This window comes from Sebastes fasciatus, chromosome 12 (genome assembly GCF_043250625.1).
Source record: "Sebastes fasciatus isolate fSebFas1 chromosome 12, fSebFas1.pri, whole genome shotgun sequence".
NCBI classification, from domain to species: domain Eukaryota; kingdom Metazoa; phylum Chordata; class Actinopteri; order Perciformes; family Sebastidae; genus Sebastes; species Sebastes fasciatus.
The window spans coordinates 7,488,088-7,506,466 of NC_133806.1; the positions used below are offsets into that span (position 1 = coordinate 7,488,088).

General features: G+C 37.6%; 2 protein-coding genes and 1 long non-coding RNA gene across 3 annotated transcripts in view; 1 reads left to right on the plus strand and 2 right to left on the minus strand.

The window, feature by feature from the left end:
• Positions 1-99: 99 nt before the first annotated feature.
• On the minus strand, positions 100-9,639 carry ankmy2a (ankyrin repeat and MYND domain containing 2a). Its single transcript, XM_074652904.1, has 10 exons — positions 9,426-9,639; positions 8,348-8,412; positions 6,968-7,106; positions 6,765-6,863; positions 5,260-5,420; positions 4,171-4,385; positions 2,727-2,862; positions 2,406-2,534; positions 1,887-2,016; positions 100-1,082 (listed from the first exon to the last, which is right to left on the minus strand). Exons 1-10 carry the CDS (start codon positions 9,490-9,492, stop codon positions 961-963), a joined length of 1,263 nt encoding a protein of 420 aa, XP_074509005.1. The 5' UTR covers positions 9,493-9,639; the 3' UTR covers positions 100-960.
• Positions 9,640-10,355: 716 nt separating this feature from the next.
• Positions 10,356-18,379, plus strand: part of LOC141778576 (uncharacterized) — a 24,039-nt gene continuing 16,015 nt past the window's right edge. The window contains exon 1 of the long non-coding RNA XR_012596101.1: positions 10,356-10,417. This is a non-coding gene — a long non-coding RNA (uncharacterized LOC141778576). The remainder of the gene's footprint in view (positions 10,418-18,379) is intronic.
• Positions 11,045-15,583, minus strand: LOC141778242 (secretory phospholipase A2 receptor-like). The gene is made up of 4 exons (XM_074652432.1): positions 14,868-15,583; positions 14,221-14,562; positions 13,928-14,022; positions 11,045-12,518 (listed from the first exon to the last, which is right to left on the minus strand). Exons 1-4 carry the CDS (start codon positions 15,133-15,135, stop codon positions 12,411-12,413), a joined length of 813 nt encoding a protein of 270 aa, XP_074508533.1. The 5' UTR covers positions 15,136-15,583; the 3' UTR covers positions 11,045-12,410.

Sequence of the window (18,379 nt, forward strand, 5' to 3'; positions counted from 1 at the left end):
GCTGTACTGGATTGCAATAAATTGTACACTTGAATATAATAAACAGGTAACTGTGAGAAGGCTGATCAAAATATGAAAATCTACATGATCAATGGGCACTTTGATGAAGTTGGTCTTTATTTAACGTGAGCTCAAGTTGTTTGACATATTGTAGATTATCAGAGTTCAGGACAAACAAAGCCTCGTTGGATCTGTCGTGACACTTAAACGTCTCTGTCCATTCAGGCTGCACAATAAATGAAAGAATATCAAAACAATACTACTGAAAATTTCTCAAAACAAAGCGTCCTGGCCATGGTGTTCTTGTGTACAACAATGCTTGACCAACAAATGATGCATCATCATGTTTCATTTTGTTACCGTTTGGAAAAAATCCTGAGCATTAACGTCATCTTTCACGATACACTAAAAATAAATTCATGTTTAGGTTGTTTATATTTAAAAAATATACATTTTTGGTCAATATTGTGCAGCCATGCCATCCATTCACAATCTGCCATCAAGTTATCAGTACAAAAAACAAAACCCCGTCCCAGAAAACAAATCAAGTATATTGCAAACAAACAAACAGCTCTGATTGGCTACACAGTCACGTCTTTCCTGCGCAGATTGCTACAGTTTCTTAAGGCAGAATTACGTTCCATCATTGATGTGAACCATTAGCTCTTCGCATGTTCCCCCTCCCAGTGACCTCTACCAAAAACACATCAGCCTACACAATTTTCACATTCACATATGACAATATCTGAAAAATGAACCATATAAAAATGACATTAAAGATGACTGCTGTGGCACAAACCTTCCTCGTATGCCTTAGTGTCTCCCCGCCTTTGTGACAGTCTCAGGTCGATAATAAATATGGGTTCTTATCTGCGGCTAGACCAGTCCTCATCTGGCTCTCAGTCTCACTGCCAGTTAGCTCTCGGTCTGTGGATGTATTCTGGTTTGCTGACTGTTTCCTCAGTTGTCAGCAGCTGGGATGGAGGTGGGGTTTGAGGTTTCTGAGGGGGCGACCTCACTGTTGGTCTCCAGTGAGAGCTCCTGCACGGAGTCTGTGGCCTCCTGCACGGCTTCACTCTCCTCTGAAACACACGGACAACACAGTTAGGTCTGACCATGCTTTTATACTGAATCAACACATCTGAGGTTGAGGTTGACCTTCAACCGTTTTTGAGTTCTGTCATGTTGGTTTAATGAACTTTACTTCCTCCTAACAAAGTGCAACCTGGACAAGAAATAGATTTGTGTGATGAAGCTTTCATGTCTTTTAAAATTTAGGCTTCAACATGATTTCAACAGATTTTAAAGGGTTGTTGTTTTCGGTTTTTAGACATTTAAAAAAAATCAAATGCAGATTGGTTAAAAACAATTTCCCCTGGATTTGATGTGTCATTGCAATGTTTTTTGTTTTTTTACAGATTTTTAAAATCTAGGATCTGTCTTTATTTACCCACTTCATGAAAGAAATTATTTCCTGATTTTTTTCTTTGAGGAAAAAAACCAAACAAAAATACTGAGTCTTTATTTATTTTATTATTTTTATATTACTTATTTACATTTTGTATTTCCAATCCATTTTTTTTTTGCTCAGTCTTCCAAAAACTTTTACTTGAGAGAACTTAAAAAGTATTCATTGAAGGATGGTTTCATCCATCACTGAGACTAAAGTGAATATGCAGTGAGTTTGAAGTTAATTTCAGATATCTGCTGATTAAAAATGTCTTTCTTGTAGATGCTTCTCGTGTTTCTGTACTTTTTTATTATTATGAGGTAATCCACTCTTATCATGTAACACTCTTTCGATGGTAATCTGTGCATGTGGGATGAGTGTTTAACCCGTTGTAGTGTTTTAATCTGTGTATTATTTTGTCTCTTAGATCAAGTACCTTTGCTCTGCTGCATCCTCAGTTCGGCTGATTCGGCCTCCTGCATCTCTCTCTGCTCTTGGAGTGACTTGCAAACCTTCTTGTGGGTGAACCAGTGCATCTTTTGGCAGGCTTGGCCACAGTAGATCACCTAGTGCCAAAAGAAAATAAAGTTGACTTAATTAAAAGTTTCCCTGCACATGGAAGCTTCTACTGAACGTATCACAAATTTAAATATATTAAATTAAAAATGTTGAACAGGGGTGAACCCATGGCACAGTGACAATGAAATGCAATGACCGTGGTTTGAATCCAACCAGGGACCTTTGTTGTATCTCTTCACTCTCGCTATCTAATAAAAGTTAAAAAAAATGCCCCATAAAAATACTTAAAAATGTTGAATATTATCTTTATTGTTCTGGAAGATCTTCGTTGTTTTATAAAGTTTACTGCTGTGAAGTTGCAGTTGAAAAAATACTAAATCTTTTGCACATGTAGAAAAGGCATAAATTGATATATTGCTGTCGTTTCGACACTCACCATTTTACAGACGGAGCATCTCTTCTCGGCTCCCTTCTCTCCACAGGAGGTACAAAACTCTGCGTCCATGAAGCCGACCTGACCTGTGATGGCCTGAGTCAGCACTGACAGAGCTGTGGGGTCGTTACCCTGCAAGGATGGAACAGTGGACAAGAAAACAGATTAGGCATTGCAAAACAAAACACTTCACAGAGAGTTTAACATTTAGATGAGACTCATTCAAATCCAATGTAAAGTTTAAGATCTACTGTGATGTAATAAAGAGCAGCAAAATACTAGCTTTAAACACAAACAGTTTTTAATTCACTCATGCAGACTCACAATCTCCACAGGGGCGATACTCCGCACCAGCTGCTGCAGCAGAGTAGCGTCACAGTAAGGGAACTTGCGGATGCACTCTCTGAGAAACTTCTCTTGGTACACGGGGAAGCCATCGCCGTCCCGACCCTTCAGCATACTGCAGGACGGGGACGAAGGAGATCAACTTTTATAATGGAAATGCTAAACACTTTACAGCTGTTATCATGATAAGAGCTTTCAGAGGTACTTCAATATGTTTTGAAAGATTCATTTCAATCATGAGATTTGATGTTAAACTGAAAGAAGCTGTTGGAATGGACAGAGCTCCAGTCAGTCTCCTCGCAGTTTTGTCTTGAAGCTGAAATCATGGCTACAATCCTGTCTAAACCTGCATCACAATCTAGTAAAACTGGTACAGGAGGAACTCACGCCTCACTGTTGTATTCCTCCACCAACAAGTCAAGTTGCAGTTTACATCCATGTCTGTCCAAAATGCCATCACTTCATCATTTTATCCTGTTAGACATTTGTGTTAAATTGTTCCAATTAGCATATGAATTCTTAAGTTATGGCCAAAATCTTGACCTTTGACCACCAAAATCGAATCAGTTCATCCTGGATTCCAAGTGGACAGACAACCTGAAAACATACTGCCTTTGGCAGTGACAGCATTGACAAAGATACACACTCCACAGACATTAAAACCGAAGAAGTTCCTTTAAAAGTAGCTTGAATACCTTAAAATGCATTAAAGAGCATCTTTTCACCTCCCACCATTAATTTAAGATTAAAAAAAAATACTCAGAAAAGCGAAATTAAACATATTTCTCATAGTTTTTACAGATATTACAGTTTACATTTATAATATGTATTTATAATTAATTCTGATATGACATTTGCAAAAGTTTACAAAGTCCATCACAAACATCCTCACTGCATTTTTTTTTTTATTTAGCATGGGTATTTACTAAGACTACAGATGTAAATGAGTCCAGCCGCAGTAAACTAAATAAGATCTGATGCTAATCTGTTTGTCTAGAAAGCAATGGAGTGTGAAAAAAAAAAGGTTTTCTGCTGGTAAACTTTAATTATTTTGTTAAAGAGAAGATATTTTTGGAACTGCGACTACTGTTGCACTACTGCTCATTTGTCTTGTGCTGAGAATTCGGATAAAACAAGGTTGTAATGTGTCTTTTAATTTTTCATTTGTCTCTTTTGACTGTCTCTCTCTCTCTCTCTGTGTATGATAAAACAGTGCTGCAGATTTTAAACCTGCTTTTCCCACACGTTAAAAAAAAAAGAAAAGAAAATCACACAAAATTTAGTCTGCTGCTGTGGTATGTCTGCAATCTTGAAACAAGTGCAGCAGCTAAAATCTCAATGTGGTCCTTTGGCAAAATTATTTTGCTATTTAGCAATTACAAAAGGGCCACAAATCCTGAGTAAATATCCCCCACGGACTCACCTCTTGATGAGGCCATCCAGCTTGTCGTCGCGGTCCTTGAGGAAGGAGGCACACTTTCCCAGCACGCAGCTGATGTAGTGCATCTTCATGGCCAGCACCTCGTTCATGTCCTGCTGCTTGACGCACTTTTCACAGATGAGCTCCATCACCCGGCGGCATTTCTCCAGAGCCTCCGGCTCCGCCACCAGGGGGTTCTCCTTCACCAGCATCACCATCTGCATAACACAACGCAGTGGTAGCGACCTGTCAATCACAAGGTAGCCACGCCCTAAAGCATCCCCTGCTTTATGGTCTATTCAACTCGAAATGGGATCATAATTTACTAAATGAACATCATGCTGTATTGAAGAAGACTTGAAACTAGCAATTGAGACCATAAACTCATGTTTACAATGTTTACTGAGGTAATAAATCAAGTGAGAAGTAGGCTCATTTTCTCATAGACTTCTACACAATCAGACTTCTATTTACAACCAGAGGCGTCGCCCCCTGCTGGCTATTAGAATGAATGCAAGTTTAGGGCACTTTTCAGACCTGGAGGATGCCCAGTGGCCCCAACCAACGCTGACTCATGTGACATTATTGTGCAGCTCCCTCTGGAACCACATACACATACACACCAACACATTTTTTTTTTTAACATATATGCAATAGTGCTCCCCCCAAGATTTGTAAAAAGACTTGATGTGTCAAATTGGTGGAGTTCCCCTTTGTAGCCGTAACAGTAGGCACTATTGTACAGAGCTGATAGAAGTTGTCTATTTTTGGCACAAATTGAACCTCACTTTGTTCTCTCATGCATGGTGCAAGATCCAAGAAGCACAAGAGCATGCTGGTTTCCAATCTAACTAATCACTGCACCAGCTGATTAGTTCTCTGATTACTTTCCCCCTCACTACATAAAGGCATGCAATCAGTGTAATTGGCTGCTGGTGTGTTTGGATTAAGAACCACTCATGCAGACAATTAAGATTTCTCTACTACTGTTAATATTCCCCAGAAATGTACAAGGAGGCATTAAGAGGATTCATTTAGTCGTATTTACAAAACAATTACTATGTTACCATTCCCTGTCCAGCGGAGTCCTACCTTGACGGGGTTCAGGTTGGTGCTCATGATGACCTTGTGAAGGGGTCCGGCCAGTTTGGCTGGAAGCTTGGGTTCCTTCTCCAAACCCTGGGCCTTGGTGTAGTAATCCAGTTTGGCGCGGGAGAAGAAGTTGTTGATCACCGTGACACAGTCGTGTTGCCCTGAGGAGGGAAAAGAAGAGACGGCTCATTTTCCAACATGAATGTAATGTTTGTCACATATTTATGTTAAGTCAGAGCAAGTTACATGCTATCTATCTGCTATTTTTAAACGGAGAAACCTTGGCTCTTTCACCAACTTCCGACCAGTTGGAGCCTAACTGGATACATTTTTATTCCAAATGTGTTTGACTTGTCAGTATATTGTGCAAAAAGGCCAAAGTTTTAGAAGGATCCAAAATCTGAGTTTCCTCAGTCATAATTACATCTCAGCACAAGATTCCCTTTTTAACAAACACGCAGAGCAACGGCTATATACCGTCTGTCCCTTTACAACACAAGTTAGTTAGCCTAGCATTTCTAACGTTGGCACTGATTAGATGTCTTGCTTTCGCAGGTCCAGTTGTGGTGACGGCAAACGAAATCCTGTCACCTCGGCTCTCTGTACGGATTTGTGGAGTAATGTGGGGACTGTTCAAGTCCCAAATGGACCTGAGCAACGGATAAGAATGTTTTTTTGTTGTTGTGGCAACACAGATATTATACCAATCATATTATTGGTATCAACATCGTCAGTCAGTACCAAAATTTCGCACCCCCTGGAGAACACTTATGTATCCTTGCAGAAACAACAACAAAACTTTGACCAAATAAGTACACAAGTAAAAACAAACACTAAGGATATATCTTCGCAAAAAGTAATTAAAATTTGATTTCATCTTAAAGTGAAAAAAAACAACCTGTGAAGTATGGTTTTTAGAGCGGCAACGATTTATCGATTAGTTGTCAACTATTAAATTAATTGTTAACTATTTTGATAATCGATTAATCGGGATTAAGTCATTTTTGATCAAAATCAAAATTCTCTGATTCCAGCTTCTTAAATGTGAATAGTTTCAGATTGCTTTACTCCTCCTTGACAGCAAACAGAATACTTGTGAGTTTTGGACAAAGCAAGATATTTGAAGACGTCATCTTGGTCTTCCGGAAACACTGATGAATACATTTTTCACCATATTTTAACATTTTATAGACCAAACAACTAATCGAATAATCAAGAAAATAACTGAGATTAATCGACTAAGAATATAATCGTTAGTTGCAGCCCTAATGGTTTTAATGTCTGTTAAAAATACCCTAATAATGTAAGTGTAAATTGTAGCCTCTCTACTAGTAAACCAAGAAAAGTAAAAGCATCTGTTGGTGAATTTATTACAAAATTAGTGGGTAAATGTTCCTGACTGACAGAGAAGTGCTGTGTGATCCCTTTTCTTTGTGTGCATGACGATACAAGGCTGAACACTGTTGACTGTTATGTGAATGAGCGCATGTCACAAACAGACGTACCGACAAAGGCGGCCATCTGTGCGGCGGTCCTTCCTACAGAGTTGACCAAGTCTGTTTCTGCCCCCGCGTCCAACATCATCCACGTGATATTAGTCTTACCTGCAGCCACAGAGGAAGAGGAGTCACAACACATACAGGGAGAGACTTTCCAAAAAGACAGAGATGAGGTTTTGAATCATAATGCTGAGACGATGAACTCCAACCTGACAGGCCGGCGAACATCAGCGCTGTGTATCCGTGCTCATGTTCATTGCAGTTCACATCCGCTCCGTGCTGCAGCAGCAACTTGCACATGTCTGCTTTTCCCTTGTAAGCAGCGTGCATGAGAGGCGTCATCCCATACTGTGGACAAGACAAAAACAGCTGTAAGACACTGCACAATTTACATGAACAATTTGACTTTTATATAATCGAAAACTCTGAAAAAAAAAATGGTTACTACAGAACATTTGTAAAAATATACAGGGTTTAATCATGAAGATAAATGTCTTTATTAAAATTGCAAAGAAAAACACTTTTATACTGCTAAGCATATTGGATATTGTCGCTCGTTTCACCTTTATTTGCATTGCACCTTGCCTGTTCTTTTCATACAGTATCGATTACATGTCACAAATAGGAGAACCTTTATTGAACTTTTGATTGATGAACTTTAAACTGCACTTGTATTTTGTATATTATCTTTTTCCTCTTTATTTTTGCATTTTGCCTTTGTGTATTTAGTCAATCTTTCTACAATTTTTTGGATATGATGGTATTGTTTCTCCTCTTATGCAAACAGTAGAAGAACAAAATGTACTGAAGATACTTGAGTACTGAAAAGACTCACAGAACTTTCATTATTTAACAGAACAACCGTTTCAAACACCTGATTTTGACAGGCGGACACAAAAGAGTGACAGAAACCCTGAAGGACATGGAGGACCTCCTCAAAAGCACTTCATTGTGCTGACTCATGAGTCCTCTTGTCACTCACAGGTGTCACTGAACAAAGGAAGAGCTTTGCTGAAGGATCTTTGTATGTTTTCTCTTCTACATGTGACACTTCTGCACGAATGATTACATTCAAGTCAGAGATACAAGCTAATGTTGTTGTTCTCAAGGATTAATACAAGACAAACTTTATAAAACCTGTCAGGTCGTTTGAAGCAGAAAAAACTAAGAACATGTTATAATAAAACAGAAGCTACATATATGGTTAAATTAATCTAATGGTAAAACTAGCAGCACAATTCATTATTGATCCTTTAATGTACTATACTTCTGTAGTGTTTTGTTACCTGTGCAATTAAATACACTTTAAAACACATTACTAAACAAACTGGAAAATAGTGCAAAGCCTCATGACATCCTGACTACTAACATCCCTGCTTACATCACAATTTATTTATTTGGTATTTTAAGTGTACTACACATATACTTTATTATTGCATTTACATTTTGTATACATTACATTTTATTCCTATATTTAAACGTTGCACTACTTTGTGTCTTAGATTTCCCCCTTTTTTGAGACATGTTAATTGGAAATAATTGAAGGCAAACGTGTCAACCTGCTTTAAGAATCAGAAATGCTCCGTTACCTCATCCAAGCAGTTGACTCGAACATCCTTACAGCCCAGCAGCCTTGAGGCCTCTTGAACATTTCCTAAGTGCATAAAATACAGTATTATTACAGTATGAAATACAAACACCAAGCTTTTACCAGCAGTTTAAGCAGCTCTGGAGAGTAAAACCACCAAGGTGCAGTATATAAGATCATTATCTGGTTTAATAAAAGGCAGCAGCAAACAGGAACGTTTTAAGCTTTGATTTAAAAGAGTTGGAGTTGGTCCTGCAGGTTTCTGGGAGCTTGTTCCAGATATTTGGAGCATAATATAGATATAATATGACTTGTATGATATTTTCATAATTTTTTTTATGGCATACTATATCATGACATTGTTTCTGGTTATTTTGATTCTGCATAATATAGGCATAATATACTATGACTTTTTAAAGATATTTTTATGATATTAAATTCTGACATTTTTATGATATAATATATAATAGCATCTATTTTATGACTACTACTACTGCAACAATCACTACTGTAACAACTACAAAAACAAGAACTACAACTTATACAACTACTAAAATTACTACTGCAACTTCTACTACTATTTATATATAAGATTTGGTGCATAAAAACGAACTTGAACTTCTGCACTTTTAGTTGTGACTCTGGGGCCACTAAGCAGACCTGATCCAGATGAACCTGAGAGGTCTGGATGGTTCATAACATAGCAGAAGATCAGAAATGCAATTTGGCCCTAAACCATTTAGAAGATTTAGTCATGCATTTGTCTGTGTCATGCAGTTGTTACATAATAAACACACTTATGACTCCACAACTTTAAAAAAAAGCATGTGAGCAGCAGCAAGCTATCAGCTACACATAACCTAAGCTGTTGTCTAATATTGAGCTTATTAACAAGCCTGGCATGCAAAACTCACATTTAAGTTAATTGCTATGGTTTCATGAAGGCAGTCACTGAACAGCAGAAGAGTCAGGCTGACACTGTTTGGTCATATTTGTAACTTATCACACAAGCTAACAGGAGCTAGCTGCAAGCTGTGTGGGTTTCTAGGAGGATTAGCTGTTAGCTGTAGAAGGCTTACCTGCAGTTATAACCTCAAACAACTCCTTTTCGCTTGAAGACAAGTCTCCCTTCTTAGGAGCAGACATGTTGGTGATTAATAGCTTCAAATCAGGCTATAACAGCACAAAAGAAAGGAGAAGTTGTTGGTTAAAAGGATGCTTTTCCGTGGTTGTGTCAGTCTGCAGCTGAAGTTCAGCTCTGCATGTGGATGCTAGCTCAGGTTGTCATGTGGAATGTACCACTGTAACGTGATAACAGGGGTGTACTATGTTACAGCCTAAAAACATATTTAACATTTTAGTTTGGTAGCTTGAGCATATTCTTTTAAATAATTAAAGTAAAGTATAATATATATATACAGGTTATATTATAATTATTAACAGCCAAGATAGTCAAATGTGCACACTCACAACGGATGTTAACCCCCCCCTATCCTTTTCAGGGAAATAAGCAGTTCCACTGAAGTCTAGAAAGTTCATTCAGAAATTTAGGAGGTGAGAAGGTCCTTATAGTTCAGACTCATCCATATATTCATATGCAGATAAATAATTCTTTTTTTTCCTGCGTTTCACAATAAAGGAATGAAAGAGTTATTCACATAATTTCATTGGTTTTTTTTCTCTCTGACTGGTTTGTGGCTGTTGTGAATTATATACTCTTCTACTTCTGTCAATACATTGTTCTAGTAAGAGGTTTTTGAAGCAGTGGGTGCATATTTAGCTCTCTTTGGATGCAGATTTAGATATCTTTGTAGCAGTGGATGCAGATTTAGCTCTCTTTGTAGCTTTGGATGCAGATTTAGATCTCTTTGTAGCAGTGGATGCATAGAGCTTAAAGGATATACATAATATACATTTTTCTTCATTAATCTTCTAATTATTTTCCCAATTAATAATTATTAAGTATCGACTTCAGATGTCTTGTTTTGTCTGACCAAAAAAACATCTCACTTTGGATGCAGATTTAGCTCTCTTTGTAGCATTGGATGCAGATTTAGATCTATTTGTAGCAGTGGATGCAGATTTAGATTTAGGTCCTTATAGTTCAGACTCAGTCCTCATCCATATATTCATATGCAGATAAATAATCTGTTTGTTTTTTTCTGCGTTTCACAATAAAAGAATGAAAGAGTCAAATTTCCAATAGTATTTTTAATAAACAATAAATGAGAAGGTAAAACTTAAAAGGCAAATATAAATACATTTACTCAAGACCTAGTTAACAGTGAAGGAGGAAGTACTCAGATCCTTTACTTAGGTCAGGGGTCAGCAACCTTTACTATCAAAAGAGCCATTTTAGGCAAAAAAAAACCAAAATAAAATCTGTCTGGAGCCGCAAAACATTTGAGCATTGTGATGAAGGTAACACAGTTTATAGTCTAAGTATATAGTATATAAGTCTAATGCAGTGAGGGTCAAAGTGCAAATGTACTGCGGAGTATTAGGGTCACATTGAGGGGAAAAAAATCTGAGATATCCAGAATAAAGTCATAATATTATGAGAATTAAGTCATAATATTATGAGAATAAAGTCATAGGTTTACGAGAAAAAAAGTCGTAATATTACGAAAATAAAGTCATAACTTTATGAGAAAAAAATAAAATAACACGTAAAATTACTACTTTTTAATATCACGACTTTATTCTCAAAATCTCAGATTTATTTTTTTAACTAATACTCCATCGTACCGTCGTACCATAGACCTACAACAACGATAAATAAAAATGAAAATGTAAACAAAAAACAGTTATTCATTTCCATTTTTAAAAATCCACAGGGAGCCACTGGAGAGCGGCTAAAGAGCCGCATGTGGCTCCGGAGCCTCAGGTTGCAGATCACTGACTTAGGTAAAAGAAGTCTACACATACCACATTGTAAAATACTCCATTACAATTATAAGTCCTGCATTGAAAATATTACTTTAGTAAATATATCAGCATAATCAAGAAAACGTACTTAAAGTATTAAATGTAAAAGTACTCAATGCAGGAAAACTTAAATATAAAAAATTGTTTTAAAAATTATTAAAAGGAAAACAGCAAATCTTCACATTTGTGAAGCTGGAACTATGATTTTTGTTTTGTGCATATAAAATGACTGTTTTACATGCAGCAAAAACAGTTTTATTAACCATTCATTTTCAACCCACTAGGCTAATTGTTTAAGCTGTACTTAAATAAGTTGTTGGGTAGTTTAATTTACATTTTCATCTTTTACAAGTTCTTCATATGTTTCTTTGTAAAAATCATAATCTGTAATGTAACTAAAAAGTACAATATTTCCCTCTGGATTGTAGTGGAGTAGAAGTAGAACGTGTCATAATATAATGAGAATAGTCAATATTTCAAGAAAAAAGTTCTACTGTCATGATAATAAAGTCTTAATTTAATTAGAATAAAGTCATAATATTTCAAGAAAAAAAGTTGTAATATTACCATTAGAAAGTTGTAATTTAATAACAATAAAGTCATAATATTTCAAGAAAAAGGTTGGAATATTACAATAATAAAGTTGTAATTTAATGAGAATAACGTCATAATATTTTAAGAAAAAAAGTTGTAATATTCCAATAATAAAGTCATAATATAATGAGAATAAAGTCATGATATTACAAGAATAAATCTACCTGTCCTACAGAGTATATGTATAGCCTGCCCTGCAGAGTCAAGCAACGGCTTCTGCTGGGGTACGGCAACACTACTTGGACAAACCACACACAGAACTGCAGTACACTGTCATACTAGAACATACTAGAACAGATCATATAAAGATAATGGTATGATTCACTGCATATAAATATACCAAAATAATCAATATAACTGCTACATAATGTTAATAATGTGTGTGTGTATGTGAGGGCCCAAGGTCATGATAATGCATGCTTAAATGTTGTAAATGAAATGTTAAATGTTCACTGCTAATATTACAATTGATAAGTGTGGCCTCGAAGTATGTTCATGTATGGCTGGGTATTTTGTTTACTGCCTCTCTGATTCTTTTCTTTTCAGCCACTTCTTTGAGGTTCCTTGTTAAAAACTCTCCCATCAGGATGCTTCTTCCATCGTAATTTGGAAACACCCAACACATTTTTCTTCCCCAGCTCCGCCATGATCTGAGGAACAGAAGAGAAAATTAACAACAGAAATATCAAAAACTCTACTGCTAAACGAGCAGTGTGTCCCTATTCCATGCATATCACTATACATTCATTGTCTTAGTATACTGTTTAGGCATAAACAAAAATGAAAATACTTTCACTGTATGTCCATGTCAATCAAACTGGGACTTTCGAATGTCAATTGAACTTCACATATGTGCAGCAAAATGGTTTTATAGTCATTTTCTGTTATCTGGGGTGTTCACAAAAGCATAACAGAAATAAGCGAACTGGAACGTCATTCATGATTGTGCACTGGAACAATTTCTGAGTCACATGAGGAACGATCAAATAAGGCAATAGAGTGGTGCAGGAAATGAGTCCTAAAATCCAGATATGACTTAAGATTTTAGCCCTTCCGGCTCCCTCGTCTTGAAGTCAATGGATTTTTTAATGGGTTTCTGTGGTTAACACGAGTTTAAGAGATTTTAACATTTTATTCTACGATATAAAATTCCTCAGTAAATATCGCACTCGTGAATTTTAAAGCTTTTATGTGTCTTAAAAAAGGCGGTTGCTAACAAGTGGCTAAATGAGACTACTAAACGTCATCACGCCGAACACTAGTCCACCGTTAGCTTAGTGGTGGTGACGTGAAGTCACGCGACCGTGGTGTAGTTTGTTTATAGCTTAACGATAGCTTTGTACTTTTACATGTTCGTTTCAAAAATCACAAAAGTGGTGATCATTTGTGAAGATTATTTTATGGAACAAAACGTCTAAGTATCATAAACGTTTCTTTGCCACAGAGCTTATTCTCTGCAATAATCCAAAATCCAACGGAAAAATTCCATTGGCTTTTTGTCGAGGGAACCAGAACAATGTTTACATCCGGGTTGTCATCCCTGCAGCACTCTATTGGGATGCACCCGTGCTGTGTGCTCCAATATCCACACTACCATACTATTTAGTATGTCAGATAAAGATTTTGTATGTCCCAATACATAGTATGTTAAATGCAGTATGCTAAAAATACCAGAATGTCCTACTACATCTGGTCACATTTTGCAGTAAGCAAGCCAGCGTGCTGTTCTGGTTATTCTGGTTATTCCCACAATACTCTGCTCAGCAGATATATGAGCGAGAGGGTCAAAGTTCAAGGCACAATGTTATAACGTAGTATGTCCCAATTGTATGCATACTGCATGTAGTACTTTGTACTGTTGCATGCTTTGTAAGGGCAGCTGCTGTATGTACTAAAAGTAAAAAGAAAAAGTATAGACTTGGAACGTAGCCATCGCGACCCTTGAAATGACAAGTGTCTTGTGACAAGCGTCTTGAGATAACTTCTGTTGTGATTTGACGCTATACAAAAATAAATTGAATTGAATTGAATTGAAGTGTAAATGGGACCTTTGACTCACCTGCTTCAAGATGTCGTCTTGCATTGCAGGGTCGTTTTGCTCCAGCACCGAGTCCTGTGAGCTGATCCTCACTTTGATGATGCTCACAACGGGACCTCATATAATGAGACAGACATATGTTTCATTATATTCATCAGGACTGGACAAGACAGAGTAGCATGTAAACTACAGGTGTGAATTTGTTTAGTGATTTCTATCACATCAGCATTATAAAAATCAGTAGTACTTTAGATCATGAGCTGAAATTTAATCAAAACAGAGTAGAAGGAATCAAAATGAGGAACTTTGCTCACATTTACAGACGGACTGGTTTGGTTCTCCACACGGCCGTTCCCCCCATCCACCAGAGTGACTCTTGAACAAAGCACCACAGACTTGGCTAGTTGGAGCATGGATCTCGTGGTCTAAGTTCCAGTATCTAAACGACGAGTCCGACTTGTCTAACCACTCCCACTTGTCTTTGAAGAGGCCGACCCACACCTCCTGGTCACCGGCTACATCATGGAGTGTATTGTACTCTGGTATATTCCTCGCACTGGTCAGGTCTGTGTAGTGTGCTCTGCAGTAGTCTCGGGCAACAGGCCAAATCGTAGCATTTGTAATGAGAATGTACTGATCTCGACCTTGTTTACTTCCTAAAAATAGAAATCATAGTTTTATTTTTTTAGAACACACTCACAGGTTGGTCAAAAGGGGGCTTCAACAACTCGGGATGCCCAAAAAGGGGGTTAAAAGGCTTGCAAAGTACTGTGCTGCTATCTCTGCCGTCATCACCAGCTGCCATATATGGCAGACACGCTGCTACTCATATCCTGAGAACTGAGTAGGCCTACTATGTTTTCTATTGTGAAGACACCTTGTCACTGGTCCATGATTTTGTGAATGTATTCTTCTCTTTACAGACAGTAAGAAATTGTTAAAATGTGTGTGAATGACTCACCATCAAAGCAAATTGAATTTCGAAAGATTCCACACAAATGTGTACTCAGTTTCCCACTTTTGATAACTCCACACGGGTCTGAATTACTTGATGATCCCCAAATTCGATAGTTTCTTTCTCTCCCCGTGTAGAGAGCTCTGTCTGACAAAGACCAATGCCACCTTTCAGTACCCCCTTTCCGAAGTCCTATCCACGCGGCATCATAGTATTGGTCCCCAAGAGCTTTGAGAACCATTTCCATCTTGTCCATGTCGTCTGGGTTGGCCATGCCAAAACATTTCTCTCTGCAGTATATCTCTGCCTCTTGCCAGGGTATTGGAGATGTGTATATGGCATACGTGGAATGGAGTGCACATGAAGATAGAGAACACAGCCCTGTGGGAGAGAAGTCATGGAGACACTATATACTAGTCAACAGTGCTGTAATGGAAACCTCAAATTTTAGATATACAGCCAATGAAAGGAAAGAAAGTGTCAAGGACACGGTGTGATAGAAAACCCACCAACTTGACATGCAGTAGCTGAGGGATAAAGTGAGAAACTGTGACATGAACGTATTCTAAGTCACATTGGTATGTCAGATGAATGTAATGTAAATGTACACTCACACATATTAAAAGGAGTAACACTTACCTGAAAGAAGTAGAATTAGATTTATGATTCGATCCATATCTGTTATGATGAGGGCAGAAAAGAGGATTTGTTTTGTTGTACTCCAAAAATCTGTAATATTTCCCAGCAAGATTCTCATCAAATGCCTAAAAAAATGAGGGAGTTTAACATGAATTTCCTATTTCTGCTCATTTTTCACAAATTACTTGAACCCAAAAATATTTTCTTTTTCCTTCTTAAATCTTACTTGACCCAGAATTTTAAATACCCCTTAATCTTGTAGGTGTCAATACAAGACAATTGTAAAAAAAAATACTTTTTTGACTGAAATATAATGAACAAAATAGAGATTTATCCAAAAGTAATAGAATGAACTAGAGTTTTTTTGTTAACATTTTGAAAATAACTTCAGACTAGAAAAGAAAAACGTAGAACAGATTTACCTAATGTTTTGTGAGTCTTCATCAGTCCGTGGATTATTGCATTTGTCTGTGTTTATCTCCTAATGGTCTTCATTCACGTCTCCTATTTGAGTGTCGCAAGTGGTGAAAACGTGCCCTGGTGAAAAACTCACTAGAAGGAGCAAAAACGTTGTCTTTCTTTCTCCTTTGAAATTAATATCTGTTGTTATTTTTGTTCCATTCGTTTTTTCTTGCCCTCTCACCACACTCCTCCCTTGTTCAAAGCCTGACCTTCTTTGACTTACATTCTCAACTTATCACAGTCTTATCAAACTATTCATGCAGGTTCAAGTGTGTGTGTTTGTCACATCCACTGATCTGTGCAAATTGTTCTTCCGCAGCATGTAAAACACATGCAGAATCTGGATTAAGATAAATGCAAACTTTGTTCTAATCCATTTGAAGGGCACACTAAAGATGAATACTTAAAGGGCCAGTGTGTAACAATAAGGGAGATCTATTCTCAGAAATGGAATTTAAGTTTAATGGGTATATTTTCTCTAGTGTATAATCACCTGAAAATAAGAATTGTTGTGTTTTTGTTACCTTAGTACGAGCCGTTTATATCTACATAGTCCTCTCCACGGAGCCGGCCACCATGTTCTACAGTAGCCCAGAACGGACAAACCAAACACTGTATTAAGATTTCCTGCTTGGGCCAGAGTCAATAACTTTACTCACTCTAGAGTTAACCCCCGTCACTCCACTCAGCTGTAGTGAAACGAGACACGGGAAACCAATGTTGGTCTTGAAGAGCTGCAGCATTTATTTCTGCACAAACAAGAAGTCTGGTTGTATAGAAGTCTATGAGAAAATGAGCCTACTTCTCACTTGATTTATTACCTCAGTAAACATCATAAACATGAGTTTATGGTCTCAATCGCTAGTTTCAAGTCTTCTTCAATACAGCATGATGTTCATTCAGTAAATTATGGTCCCATTTAGAGTCAAATAGACCATAAAGCAGGGGATGCTTTAGGGCGTGGCTACCTTGTGATTGACAGGTCACTACCTGGGAGTTGTCCGTGTTTTCGTCTTAGAACTTTAACCCTTTCACGGCGTGTTTTCAGTTCATGAAAGTTAACCGGAACATTTTGGTCACCTAAAAATGTCTTATTCTGCGTGCAGTTGTACTCAGCTCCACCCTCTCGTGTCACTTCTGGTTGAAAAAATACAAGATGGCGATGGCCAAAACCCAAGATGGTGACGACCGAAATGCCAAACTTGAGGCTTTAAAACGGCAGTCCTCAAACCACATGACTACCTCCACTTCTTTATACAGTCTATACCACAGGCTCTAGATAGGGCCATTTTGCATTTTTTTGCGTCAGCCACCGTAGTTTTCCTGCATGCTTGGCACACAGGAGAGGTTTCAATCTGCAACCTCACCGCTAGATGTCACTAAATCCGGTGTGTATCTGGCGGCATCTAGCGGTGAGGTTGCAGATTGCAACTTGTCCCATGTGCCAAGCGTGTAGGAGAACTACGGTGGCTAACGTGAAAACGGCACGTCTTGTCTTGTAAAGGGACCCCGTATCAATATATCGACACTATGCTAACATGGTGCATATTCCAAAATACATTTTTGTTTTATGAAATTAACACTGCCACGAAGCAAACCTTGGGCCAGACTCCAGAACGAAGGGTCAATAGGGGTCCACAACTAAATTTAGCCCTGGCCCTGGAGATGCTGTGTGGACATTTTCAGGCTCCAGTTTACAGTTTGCACATTGGAACTATGTACTTCCCTTCAATGGACTGTGTGTTATCTATTATGTAGTTGACATATTGTGTTGTGTCTATGTTTTTTTTTGTTTGTGCATGGTGGCAAACCAGTTTCCCCTTTGAGGATTAATAAAGCTCATCCTATCCTATCCTATCTTATCCTAGCCTGCTTGTAATATTTTGGCTATTATTTACATCATACAAAATAATGCAGTTCAATACAACACCACCACAACCTAGCATTAAGTAATTTAACCATGAAGCTGAATCAAGATCTGTATGACAGAAAGAGAGAGGAAGAGAATTAATAATCTTCACAATTATTGCCAGGCAATTTCATTGTGTTAGACCCAGCTAGGCTACAACTTGAGCCCCATTTTTAAGCCTATATTTGTTTACAATTAGGCAAATTAGCACCATTAAAAGTATGCTGAAGTTTGGAATTTCTAAGCGGATCTATGGACGTTTGTTCGCAATGCACATTGCAGATGATATTCTTGGAAAGTTTTGATGCAAAATTGCAGCAATCAGGTGCCAAGAGAAGTATCTCAATTGCCTCCATGAGCTGTGTGTCACATCCCACTGCTGCAGCTCTCACTGCTGACCATGTTAATAAACCGGACAAACCAGCAGGCAAAATTACAACAGGCAGAAAAAAAAGTTTACAAAATTAAAAAAAAAGTTTATAGGATTCCTTAAATTGTGCAACTTAAT

Excerpts from the sequence above, each read along its gene's own strand:
- ankmy2a (XM_074652904.1), bottom strand. The coding sequence starts at position 9,492 with ATGTCTGCTCCTAAGAAGGGAGACTTGTCTTCAAGCGAAAAGGAGTTG. Across the intron at positions 7,107-8,347 it reads GAGTCAACTGCTTGGATGAG|TATGGGATGACGCCTCTCAT; the intron begins GTAACGGAGCAT and ends TCTTGTCCACAG. Across the intron at positions 2,535-2,726 it reads GTATCGCCCCTGTGGAGATT|GGTAACGACCCCACAGCTCT; the intron begins GTGAGTCTGCAT and ends CCATCCTTGCAG.
- LOC141778242 (XM_074652432.1), bottom strand. The coding sequence starts at position 15,135 with ATGGCCAACCCAGACGACATGGACAAGATGGAAATGGTTCTCAAAGCT. Across the intron at positions 14,563-14,867 it reads AAATTCAATTTGCTTTGATG|GAAGTAAACAAGGTCGAGAT; the intron begins GTGAGTCATTCA and ends TTCTATTTTTAG. Across the intron at positions 14,023-14,220 it reads AAACCAGTCCGTCTGTAAAT|GTCCCGTTGTGAGCATCATC; the intron begins GTGAGCAAAGTT and ends TCATTATATGAG.